The following is a 13,076-nucleotide window of genomic DNA, read 5'->3' on the forward strand; positions in this document are numbered from 1 at the left end:
AGGTTCCTAACAGGCAGCAGGTGGTACCTATCTGCAGCCCGGGGACTGGGGACCCCTGACTTAGACTAATAACTAGAGGGATAACTTGATAACACTTTGTCTAGATTGTTTTAAAAAATTATAATATAAAATTACTTTCTTCCCCCAGGGCTTTCAGATAACTGTTTTTCATGCTTTTACTTTCCAAATATTAAGATACATAGTTGAAAAATTGAAGACTTTAAAATGAATTAAAGTATGAATATGAAAAATCAGTATGCTAGTATTTCTTATGGTTGACCTGGTTTACCGCCTCCTCTGTTTTAATATTTGAAGTATTTTTTTAGACTTATTTTTAATTTGTCCGTCATGGTTGATTTTTTCCATTAAGTAGTATATTTTATGGTAGTTTTTACCTCTTACAATATAATTGATACATCAAAAATGGGTTAGGGGTTTCCCTGGTGGCGCAGTGGTTGAGAGTCCGCCTGCCGATGCAGGTGACACGGGTTCGTGCCCCGGTCCGGGAAGATCTCGCATGCCGCGGAGCGGCTGGGCCCGTGAGCCATGGCGGCTGAGCCTGCGCGTCCGGAGCCTGTGCTCCGCAACGGGAGAGGCCACGACAGTGAGAGGCCCGCGTACCGCAAAAAAAAAAAAAAATAATAATAATGGGTTAGCATTGATTTTATGCATAGCTTTTAATATGGCTTTGCAGTATCAATAGAAGATCTGTGTCTCATGCACTATCAGTGTCGTCATTTGGCCAGTGAAACGAGGTTTCCGGATTCCTGAGCGATTTGAAATGGCTAGATTACATAGAACTCCTCAAGTGGATACTTACTAATGCCAATTTGGGAAATTTGTGATAGCAGGTAACATGTGGGAAAGTCCCATAGCGGGCTGAGATCTCCCCGGTAGGATCATATCTAGGTGAAAATCCAGTTCAGAAATTACCTTGAGACCCTTGTATTGTACTCTGTGTTGTGGTTTCATGATAGTTGATACACAGAACCTGGGCTGGTGAATGATAAACATCTGAATGCCAATTCACTCTGACTCATCGGGAAACAGCAGTCTTGCTAAGGCTTACTTATTTCCTCCCTGGTTTATTTCCTGCCATGTTTAACATAGTTAAAGACAAATAATTTGGGTTGCAAACGGCCTAAAATGATGACCCTTTTGAGCCTTGTATTTAAAATGTACACTGAAAATATTTTGTTAGAACTAGAGCACTTGTCTCCCTGCTTCTATGCTTTTCAGAGCAAGGAATGTCATGCTTTAGTTGCTCTGCATCTGAATTTATTCCCAATTCCTCCTTCATAGTCTTTTCGGAGACAGTGTGTGGTGAGTCATTAGCATTAATATTATTTCAGTTTCAGTGGGACTACATATCCATACTTAGAAAAGGGTGTTGGTAGATTTCATTATTCATTCAGAATAAATTTCTACTCCAATATCAATGTTGCTCAGGATAGAGCTTTGAAATGGATCCTGATTCTTTAAATTCTTTCCTGTCTGTTTCAGGAAATAGTGAGATCCTGTTGATAGTAAAGTACAATGTGTCTAAAGTTCACTTCTAAACACTCTGCTCTTTGCGATGAAAGTCATCTGCATTCTTTTTATAATTCAGAGCTGCAAGAGATCTGTCTAATCTTGGAGATCTGATCCAGTATCATTTAGAAAAAAAAAATATTCTTGATAATAATTCTACCCTTCAGATTAGTGAGAGCAGTCAAGCTTTACAGCTTCTGTCGTCTTAAAAAGATATCATGAGACGGGGGAATAAGGACTTGGATTATGGTTTAGGAGATTTAGTTATTTGGAAAAATAAAATGATTAGTACAATTATTATTCAACTTTTTAATCAACGAAAGCAAATGGCATCCGTTTGTTATCATTCTTTCTACAGAAGACAAAGGCTCAGGTCCCCATGGTGCTGACTGCTGGTCCCAAGTGGCTCCTGGATGTGACTTGGCAAGGAGTGGAAGACAACAAAAACAACTGCATTGTGTACAGCAAAGGTAAGCGCAAGATCATTTCCCTCTCGCTTTGGATGTCTTGAAACCTGAGTGTTGCAAAGTAGAACCAAATGAGCTGAAAGGGGAGTACAAAGTAAAATGGGGTCCTCTCTCTTCCTTTTGCCCTTATGAATCTCCCTAACCTGTAGTTTCAGCAAGCGTACTGGGTTTTTTTGTTTTTTGTTCTTTTCCTGTACAGCATAAAACAAAATGTGTTAGACCATTAATTACTTAGCGTCACACACATTTGCCTAACCGTGGATTGGAGTGCCTTGACTAGTACCTTACTCGCTGTTACTTTTATTCAGAGCGGGTTTGATGAAATCTCGGATTCCTCTCTCAGGCATCATCCATCAAAAAGTAAATTCCTTTTGAAATTTGGCAGTCCGTGTCAGGGTGTCAAGGTGCGAGTTCTAGAAGGCACTGCATTCCAGCCAGTTTCCTGAAATCACACACGATGAGGGGATAGCTGAAAAGGAAGCCATTGCAAAGACTGAGAATTCCTCCCCATGGTGATTTCTGAAGGGCAGGGGGCAAATGCTAGAGAGGAAGCGATGGCTTGCAGAGCATTGCCTTTGATTTGCTCAGTGTGGCATCAACCTAGACTGCGTCAAACAGCTACACCCTGGCTGCAAAGGAACCGCTGCTCCGGGACACACAACATGGGACCGACTCCCCCAAACTCAGGCCCCTCCACGTGTGTGGTGTGGTTTGCCGCACTTTTCTCCATATTCAAGTTCTGGGCCCAAGCTCTGTACTTTTACAGTGAAATCCCTAATCTCACTCCTTCGTAAATACTGCAAAACTTTGTGCTTCTCATGTTTAATTTCTTTTCGCTTTCCTTTTTAACAAAATAGACCTACTGAGATCAAAGATGTATTTGCACATTGAACCTAGAAACCATAAAAGCATACAAGGGAACAAGCAAATAAGCACCCCTATCAATATATTAACATATAAAACACTAATCATAACATCAAAGACTCTTAAAAACTTGCTAGAAACAATTACAACTTGTTCCTATAATCATTACAATTTGTACACTTACAAGAGGATTGCCTTTAAACTACCATAAGCCTTTGAAAGTTGAAACACCAGAAAGAGGGAATTTGCAAGCTAAAAAGACAATCTGCACACCAGGATCTGATTATATTGCTTTTCCTTCTGTAACTGCTGGTCTCATACCCACTTATTTTCAAACACCAAATACCTGTGGTATGCTGGTGGGAGCTTTTAACTAGAAGGCAAGTAAGATTTTCCCAGGATATGTCACTATGTTCTATCAAAATGGGAAGCGATATTATAGTGAACCAGCTCACCAGTGTCCACGTTCAGAACGCAAACACTGCAAAAGATGGCTTGGAGTATAGGATCAATGACTGGGACTCAATTTTTGTTGTACAATATCTTATCTCTATGATGGCGATGTAATATGGAGGAACCAAGAGGATAGCTATTCTATCATAATCCAAATCCATTACATGTTTAAATCGGGCATTGTTTTAGAAGAGACGATTATTATATTGTTACATAAGGAAAAACACTACAACAAAATTGTAATTCTATGTTCAATGGGGTACGTTAGTTTGAACGTGTTTACGTGTTTGCATTATGGTTAGATACATCTTAAGCCTCTTGGCAATAAACATTTTGGAGTAATTTGTAGAAGCTTATTAATTAACTCATGAAGCATGGATTGAGCCCAACTGTGTGCTAGCTTTGTACATGGATAATAACAGCCACCCTTTATTAAGCACCCCTGAATCCTCTCCTTGGTGCTCCCATACCAAATTCTATGCACTTCTCTCATTGCTCTTTTCACCTCGTTTTATGGTTATCATTTTATGTTTCAAAAAAAGAGTAGTAAAAAGTTAGGTATTATTGCCTGCCTTTCCAATCTACTCTGTATTTACTGAGGGCAAGGATTATGTCTCAGTCATCTCTTTATCCTTGGTCTGGCATGCTGCCTGTACAAAAAGAGCCCAGAGTAAATAATGATTGGTTGACCAGATAAACAAATGATGAATGGTTGCTAGAAACTATAATAGACACATCACATACTGTGATGATGACCAATATGAATTCCTAATATTCAGTAGTTTTTAACCTACAAAAGGTAACTCGATATTGTTCAACTTACAAGAACAGATGGCATTGCAATTCAAATAACAAGGACTGCAGTAACTACTGTATATGCGTAATTTCATTTAATCATCAGTTAATACCTCCTAGTAGGTAATTAACATCCTACCCAATTTTATAAAAAATGAAATTGAGGCATAGATAGATTAAGTGATTTGTCATGGTCACATAGCTACTAAGTGTTGTTTTTCTTTTTAATTGAGGTATAATGTTGATTTACAATGTTGTGTTAATTTCTGCTGTACAGCAAAGTGTTTCAACTACTAAGTGTTTAAAGTGGGATGCAAACACACATCTGTCTAATTAAGGGCCTGAGTTGTACATATTAGAATACGTTCTCCCTGCATTAAGCTTTCAGGCAGCTAGATGAGATAAGTAGTGTGTTTCTTAATTTACACAACCTACATTGTGTGTGACTTAGAGCAGTAGTATGGTTGTTCCTGGTCCAGGAGAGCTAACAGAGAAGCCAAATTTAAATCCAGGTTTTGATAATTCCAAATCCTATACTCTCTGTACTGTGTGACTCTACCTTTCCCCTTGATACTATTACATGATGAATAAATTCTCTTAAACTACTCAAGCATTTCTGTGCAGAAATCACAGAGTATTATTATAATACGGCACTTACCAAAGTACACTTCACATAACCCTAAGATTAAAGGAAAAGTCCCAGGACCAAATATTGCCTATCTTGGCCCCTCTTGAAAACTCACAGGGCCTTCTGGTATGAATGCTCTGAGAAGTCCTGTAGTAAAACAAAACAAAATAAAAACCTGTGTAACTCGTTTGACTATAAGATATGCATATATTTTTTTCTCCAACCAGTGGACATCCATTGGAGCACTGGAATTAGTTCTCTGGTTAACACACTTGGGAAAACCCTGCTGTAGACTCTACTCTGATCTCCTAGATGGGCTTCAGAGGCCTGGTGCTAATTCCTAGAATTCAGGTTGCCTTTGGAGAAAGGGAATAGTTCACTCAAAGTTCTGTGAATACCTCGATATTCTAGGACTATACTAGGGATTGTTCTCATCACGGAAAATAGGACCCCAGGAATCACTCCTACCAGGACCACATGAGCTCTGAAGCCTTCTGTCTTCACAGGCTATGGGTATGATAAGCCTTCTCAAAGCAAAAGAGTTTTGTAGTTGGAAGGGTTTGGTGATTTAGATTTAATAGGTACGTATTGACTTGAACGTCTGTAATGTGCAAGACATCTTCATAATGTGTATGTTATTTATCAGTTGGGGCTGTTTTGTTTTCAAATGATAGAAATCCAAATGAAATTGGCTTATACAAAACATAATCAAAGTGTAAGTGTGTGTGCGCGCGCGTGTGTGTGTGTGTGTGTGTGTGTGAGCGTATTGGGGGTAGGGGAGTTCATCTGCTCATATAACTGAGAATCCAGGGATCTTCTAAACTTCAGGATCAGTTTACACTTTGTCCCCAGACGGTCTCTATCTTCTGCCTCTTCTTTCTTTGTGTGTTTTATCCTCAGAAATGTTCTTGTCAAGTGGTGGGAAACTCCAAACTTATTCTACAAGCACAGCAATCCCAGTGAAAAGAGAGCTTTTCTGAGTTTTACTTGGGGTACATCACATACCAATGCTTGAACCAATTAATCACTATGACTCTTCCTTACAAACTACAATCATCTGTAGACCTAACCCCACATAAACCACTGAGACAAAGGAGAAGTAGTTCCCCAAGTGAAACCAAAGTGCTACTTCCAGACAGAAAAGAATGGTTGCTTGATGGGCTAACATCCATGTACCCAGATGCAACACATTACTCCTAATGTCTAAAAAGCTCTCCCTGAAGATGAAAAGTAAATTCCAAATGCCAAAATTGCATTGCCTTATTTTGTTTTCTAGCTAAGAACCTAAACTACTTACGAGTTCTATGCCAAAAATCACCTTTATTGGGCCTGGCTATCTGAAACTATATTAGTACCTATTTACAAATAGAATGTAAAATACGTATATGTAGCATTTTTAAATGCCTTAACTGTGAAATTTGTTATAATATTTTCTTATGGCATGTAACTATTACCATTTAAGAAACATGCTTACTTTTTGAAGTACTTTAAATGTGGGCTAGCAGTAAAATTAAATATAATTATAAAATTTTCATTTCCAGGGTGTCCATCAAATAATTATTATCAAATTACATCACTTAGTGCTATTTGACAGGCTGCCATCATCCTGTTTTATCAAAGTAAAAAAAAAAAAGTATAGTATTTAGCATTAATATTATAATCTGATGTACCTTTTTTTCCCTGCCTCAACTACCCCCTGTCATTCCAGAAAGTAATTAGCTCATCCAGACACTGATGGACCAGACTTGTTGGGTTGTCTGGTTTCTGCCATTATTCTCAGCAGACTCCAGATAATTCTAATTTACTTATCTCCAATGGAAAAATACTAAAAAGCACCATGCTGAAGTTAAAGGGAGGCTGCTGGAGGGGAAGATGAGCAGAGGCCTGCCCACTTACTCCTAAAATCCATGAATGCCTGTCGAGCATTGGAAATTAACTTCTTCTCTTTTCTCTGTACCTCCGTATCTTTTTATAGCATTTGCACAGTATGGTGCCCTTTCTCATTTGTGAAAAGTAAATAAGTTGCTTCGAGTTTCACGTTTTTGAACGTTGGAAATTTGAACGTTCGAAATTAAACCTTTAGCATCTTGCATGTGAGTTTGTTCATTCAGTTCACTGCAAATGAGGAAAAATTGAATTATTTGGGTTTTCGTGGAGTGTGATTTCAGAGCAGCTACATTCTCTAGGTATCTGGATGAAGGGAATAAACATTGTCAATCAAAGGAGTGAAAAAGTATCAGCTAACCCTCAATCTCACCTTAACCATGGAAGATTTCTTTTTATATAAAAGCACAATATCATTGTAAAAAACTGTTGCTTAGATGGAACCTTGGGCAAACCACCTTTCCTCTTTAAATCCTGATTTTTTCGACTGTAACAATGAAATAGCAGTGGCCATCTCACAGGATCTTTGTGAAGATGCACCCGTACACATACCTGCATATGTTATTATAAATATTATATTGCTGACGATCTTATAGTCAGTCCAGTTTGCCCTTTTGGTTTTACGTCAGGACAGATTTAGAGGAAGTGAACCCAGGCCTCCATGTTGGTATCAAGCAAGTGTGTGAGAAAACCTGGTCATCAGATACCAGCTTTAGAGCCAAGAATTCCATACATCCCATTTGGTCCCTGTGAACCCACAGTATCTGCAGAGAACTGCATTATAGAATCAGAGGCCAGAAAAGCCTTTGCCTAAAGATATTTTTTCCCTTGGGCACCTGATATTTTTAATGAAAGTCATGTAAAAAGCTAGTATACAGATAATAATGATGATAATAGTAAAACTAGCAATAACAGTTACCATTTATCAAGCACATATTCTATGCCAGGCATGGTTTTAAACACTTTACATACGTTTTCTGGTTTACCGCTACAAGAAAATTATGATGTAAGCAGAATTATTGCCACTCTACAGATGAGTAAACTCAGGTTTAGGTACGTAAATAGTTCAAGGATATGTAGCTCATACGTGATGAAATTGACATTCAATCTTAAGCGCGTTGACCTTGATTCCCAATTATACAATTTAGAGTTTTGATGATAACCGTTTACTAGGCCTAGATTGTAGGTTATTGGTCTTCTTCACAAATTTATGTACATATTTATCAATGAAACTTGTTTTTCCTTGCTCTGTGGTTTGGTTTTTAAGAAAAAATTTTCCAGAACTAAAAGAGCAGTGACAGCAGTACCTTATGCTAATTTCCCTGTTGCTTCGAAGGCCACGGCAATTTAAAGTCATGTAGAAAACTAATCTCCAAATCATTCTCTGACCATCTTCAAAGTTCTGATTTTGCTTGTTTGGACAAATGTAATCATGCAATTAATTCAGTTAAGCCCTGACTGTGTACTACGTTCAAGGTCCTATACCAGGTACTGTTGAAATAATGACTGTAGTTCTAGTATAACCTAACTTGGATGAGCAACTTCTGCACACTGACTAAATTGATCAACTGTTTAAAACAAAGATCTTTCATTAGAAGGACCTTGCAAAAGTCTGGACTATTTTCCACCTTAAAATAGAGGATCTGTTGCATGTTCCTAGAATGTTGAAACAGCCTTGTCTAACATGGCAGTCAGTTTTCCCAACTAGCCTACAAGTTCATGGTTAACTTTACTTAAAGGACGTAATGCTATATAAATAAGAAAGTAATTTAAAAAGAAAAACTTGTGCTCAAGTGTTTATTTAACCATTCTGTAGTTCACAGAACATGTATAACTGTTGTCTAGTTTTACAGTATTCTTAAAAGAGGGTGGGTGCCTCAACCAAATATTTAGCAGCAGGAATTATAAAATCATAAGGCGATTAAGTTAGCTAGCCGCAGAATTCCGATATTGCTTTTTAAATGACTTCAGGATATAGGAGGTACTAAGGTTATTATCTGTTATCAGGAATACAGTGGAATTGTACAACTGGATAATAACCAAACAAACTGACACAATGTAAAATTACATTATCAGTGTGTTAAAACAAAATTGCGCCCTAAAGGAGTCCACATGCCAGCTCAGAGCTGCAGTGTAATTATGCTTAACTCTGATAATTAAAATACAGCGGAGATCAACAGAATCATTTTCATTAAGAAAATTATTAATGATGGTGGTATAACAGTAATTGATTGCAGAGCACCACAGGATAACGCGATGCCGAAAACCCAGTATGTTTCATGAACATCTGAGGCTTTTTCTGGTTATGTTCTCTAAGAATGAGAGATGTTTGGGGGGTGAGTAATTTATTATGCCTGTTCTAGGACTCAGTGATTGCTTTAAATGGCTGCTTTAGAAAACCATCGTTTTGATTCAAATTGTCATTTCTGAGGGGTTCTTAAGGTTGAGACAAGTGACCCCGCCAGTGAATGTGTTATTTACAGTGGAGCTGTCTGTTGCAAATTGCAGAGTGAGAGCAACTTCAGCAAATATAGGGCCTTCTGCCATTTCCATTTTTTACTGTGCATTTACTGTTTTTACAATTATGTTAGTGATTTACTGATGTTATTTCAGTCTGGGTCTGGTCATACTGAATAGTTTATGTCCTGAGTTATTATTAATGTATGCTATTTGATGTGGAAAAAAAATACATTTGTTTTCGTATCAACATCGCTGTGAGTTTCCTTAATGAAATGTTGGTAAATAATCCTGCACGATGATACTATTAATTACTTCAGTGGATTAGATGAGCTCTTATATGTCGGAGAAAAATATTCTAAACCATCCTGGATCCATGCATGAATGAAGCTTCTGTCTCTTAGGGGTAAAAATCCAGGTAGGATGTTGGCAAATGATAAGAGCTAAGAATATATCAGTTTCATAAGTATAAAAATGAAAAATGGGGCTTCCCTGGTGGCGCAGTGGTTGAGAGTCCGCCTGCCGATGCAGGGGACACGGGTTCGTGCCCCGGTCTGGGAGGATCCCACATGCCGCGGAGCGGCTGGGCCCGTGAGCCATGGCCGCTGAGCCTGCGCGTCCGGAGCCTGTCCTCCGCAACGGGAGAGGCCACAACAGTGAGAGGCCCGCGTAACGCATAAAAAAAAAAAAAAAAAAAAAAAAAAAAAATGAAGAGGGGGGTGTTCTGAGAGGTGACTCACTATCATTCAGGGATGTTAGCTTGTCATTCAAAGCGATGCTAATCTTAAAAGCTACCCCCAAAAGTATCTTTATCAGCTAAAATGAGGAGCAGCTCTTTAGGGTGAATGTTTTCAGAGTAAGATATTGTGAATATTTCTTTAAAACAGTGTATTACATAGAAAAAAAAAATATTGTATTATAATTCCAACTGAAAAGTAGAGTATGAGGTTTCGTGCCTAGTATGATTATAATTGTATTTTAAAAGTATATGTACAGCAAAACACATGGGGAAGAAATAATCAATACATTGAAACTATGAAAGTATTTCTGTAAAGGTGGTAAGGTTTGGGAAAATCTTTCTGTATTCCTCCTTTATAGTTTTCTTCACTTTGATTACTGTCCTTATATAATTTAAGAAAAATATTTGCAAACGAAAATCACCCTTTGTCTTAACTACACTCCTGCTCTTTTTATACAACCCAAACTAACAGAACAAAAACCTTTGCCTTACCTGTGAAGTCCCTCATCCATGGAATTTAAATTATATCCTAGTGATATATATTTTTCTTTAGTATCTCTGTAAATGTCCTGACACTTTGTATTTCATAAGATAATTTTCCAAATAAAATAAAAGTAACTGAGCACAGGCTCTGCACGTGATATGGCCCAGGTGTCATGAGGGATACAGAGGAATATGAAACACACCCCTGACTTAAGGAGTTAGTTGAAAGAGCTTAATTGATGAAGGTTGCATAACACTGAGTTCTGTCTTACATGGTCAAGACAAAGTTGACAGATGTGGAATTTTGGGTGGATATTGAAAGTTGAATATAAATTTGAGAAATGGGGGAAGGCATTTGAGGAGGTTGAAGTGTGTGCCTAAAAGTTTACAGGCTGCGATACATACCGTGTTTTCATGAGAGTGTCAGGGCACGCTTTAGAACAGAGAATTTACAGATAAGACTAGGGAGGGGCAAGCCTGCAAACGTTTCTGAGGGCCATGTTGTGGGTTCTGTTGAGTGCCCGGTCTAAAGACCTCATCAAGGGGGTAATGGAGAGCCACTGAAAGTTCTGAGGCACACATATTCACATTGGGATTTTACTAAGATTATTGATTATTGTGTCAAAGGTAAAGCTCAGGTCCATCCACTAATAAAAACAAGCCTTTATCTGTCAAGAAATAATGTTGGTACCTACGTCTTTCTAGAAGATAATATGAATCTTCCGCTTTTCTCCACTCATTACCTGACTCCAACAATTTTTTCAACACCAAATGTACCTCCAGTGCCCTTATGTCTTCACCATCATTGCCCTGCCCACCAACCTCCCATCCTTACTTTCAGAGGACCTGACTTGGGTTCCATGGGTCCATCTTTCTAATTACTCTCTTGTACCCTCTCACTTTTCTCTCCTTCTCTGGCCTTTAGTAGCCTGAATACCCTCATTCTAATCAATCCAACTTTCCACCTTCCCCTGGCTTTATCCAAGCAGCAGAAGCTAGGGGAAGTAATATTTATAAAGTGTTTAGAATGGCGCCTGGTCCACAGTGAGTGCTATGTAAATGTATGGTCAAAATACAACAATGAGGCCATCACCACCACTCACAACAACAAAATTACAACAGAAACCAATGCTGACCAGTTTATATTACATTTGACCGTGAGGTGAATGTGATCCCTCAGTGTAAGTAGCCTGGCGATACAGATCTTTTTTCCGAATCCGTCTTCAAAGTGACTATGGCAGACTTCTGTCTCCCCAAATATATACCATCCCCTGTTAGATAATGACCTTGCTTCTTGTTTTCCAGAGAAAATGGAAAAGTAGAAGCACATACAACCCTCCAACAAGTGGTTTCCTTTTGCAGTTAGCCTGATTACAAGGATCAGTATGGCCCGTGAGACCAAATCTGACCCACCACCTGTTTTTGTAAATAAAGTTTTATTGGAATATAGCTACCATGATTTGTTTGTATAATTTGTTTGTGGCTGCTTTCACACCGCAACATCAGAGTTGAGTAGCTGTGGCAGAGACCCCCTAGCCTGCAAAGCCTGAAGTGTTTACTATTTGACCGTTTACAGAAAAAGCTTGGCAACGCCTGAACTAAGCCTACAAGGTTATTACCTTGGCCTAAAATGCCCTACATGATCTGCCCCTGGATACCTCTGTGGGTTATTTACTATGACTCTCTAACTATTCTGTTCCAGTGTCACAGGCCCTTGCTTTTGTTTGAAAATACAAAGAATGCCTCTGCCTCAGGGCCTTTGCACCGTGCCCTGCTCTGCCCCCACATAGGCCCCTCTCTTGCTTCATTCAAAATGCTCTCCAAATGTTGCCATCCCAGAGGGTCTGCCTAACTACTCTGTCTCTGTTTCTCTCCTTGTTCTCCTCCGTGTTAGTCAATTCAGGCTGCTATAACAAAACACCATAGGCTGGTAGCTTAACACCAGACTTCTTTCTCACAGTTCTGAAAGGGGGAAAGTTCAAGAACAAGGTGCGGGCAGATTTGGTATCTAGTGAGAACCCATCTTCCTGGTTTACAGATGGCCACCTTCTTGCTGTATCTTCATATGGTGGTGTGTGTGTGTGTGTGTGTGTGTGTGTGTGTGTGTGTGTGTGTGTGTGTGTGTAAGGGCATTAATCCCATCATGAGGTCTTCACCCTTATGACCTAATTACCTCCCAAAGGCTTCACCTCTTATTACCATCACATTGGTTGTTAGAGCTTCTACATATAAATTTAGAGTTGAGGACACAAACATTCAGTCGATAACACCTCTCTCATTTATCTTCATATCTGGCATTTTAGCATTTATTTTAACAATTTAGTGTCATCCTCCCACCCCTAGAATGAGAGTTCTTTAAGGCCAGGAATTCTGTCTGATTTTTGAAGCCATCTATGACACATAGTAGGTGCTCATTAAATATTTATGAAAGAATTAATCGATAAATGAATGGGTTACAGCTTTTTCTTTACTGTGAAAAGCAATATAAAGTATGGATTTAATAATGTTCCCATGATTGGGAAATCTGACTTGGTTGAACTTTCTGAGATGTCCTCAAACTTTAAACCTTACCTTCACTATTGAATTTTAACTCTCATGTTTATAATTTACAAGGGGTCTTTCTTGTTCCCTGACTTCCTTTTTTTCAACATCTTGCTCTTTTTAATATGGATATTTTTCCTTTATCCCTGAAGTAGGATGTGGAGAATGATTAGGAAGTTGTGTGTCCCATGCATTGTTTCTTACTTTCTCCTGCCTGTTTTCTTCCCTGTATTTA

At 38.6% G+C, this 13,076-nt stretch overlaps 1 protein-coding gene across 1 annotated transcript in view; it reads left to right on the forward strand.

The window, feature by feature from the left end:
• Window positions 1-13,076, forward strand: part of ZFPM2 (zinc finger protein, FOG family member 2) — a 466,557-nt gene that overhangs the window by 306,497 nt on the left and 146,984 nt on the right. The window contains exon 5 of the mRNA XM_032610608.1: window positions 1,889-2,000. Coding sequence (XP_032466499.1) covers window positions 1,889-2,000 — 112 coding nt within the window. The remainder of the gene's footprint in view (window positions 1-1,888; window positions 2,001-13,076) is intronic.

This window comes from Phocoena sinus, chromosome 17 (assembly GCF_008692025.1).
Source record: "Phocoena sinus isolate mPhoSin1 chromosome 17, mPhoSin1.pri, whole genome shotgun sequence".
Taxonomy (NCBI): Eukaryota; Metazoa; Chordata; class Mammalia; order Artiodactyla; family Phocoenidae; genus Phocoena; species Phocoena sinus.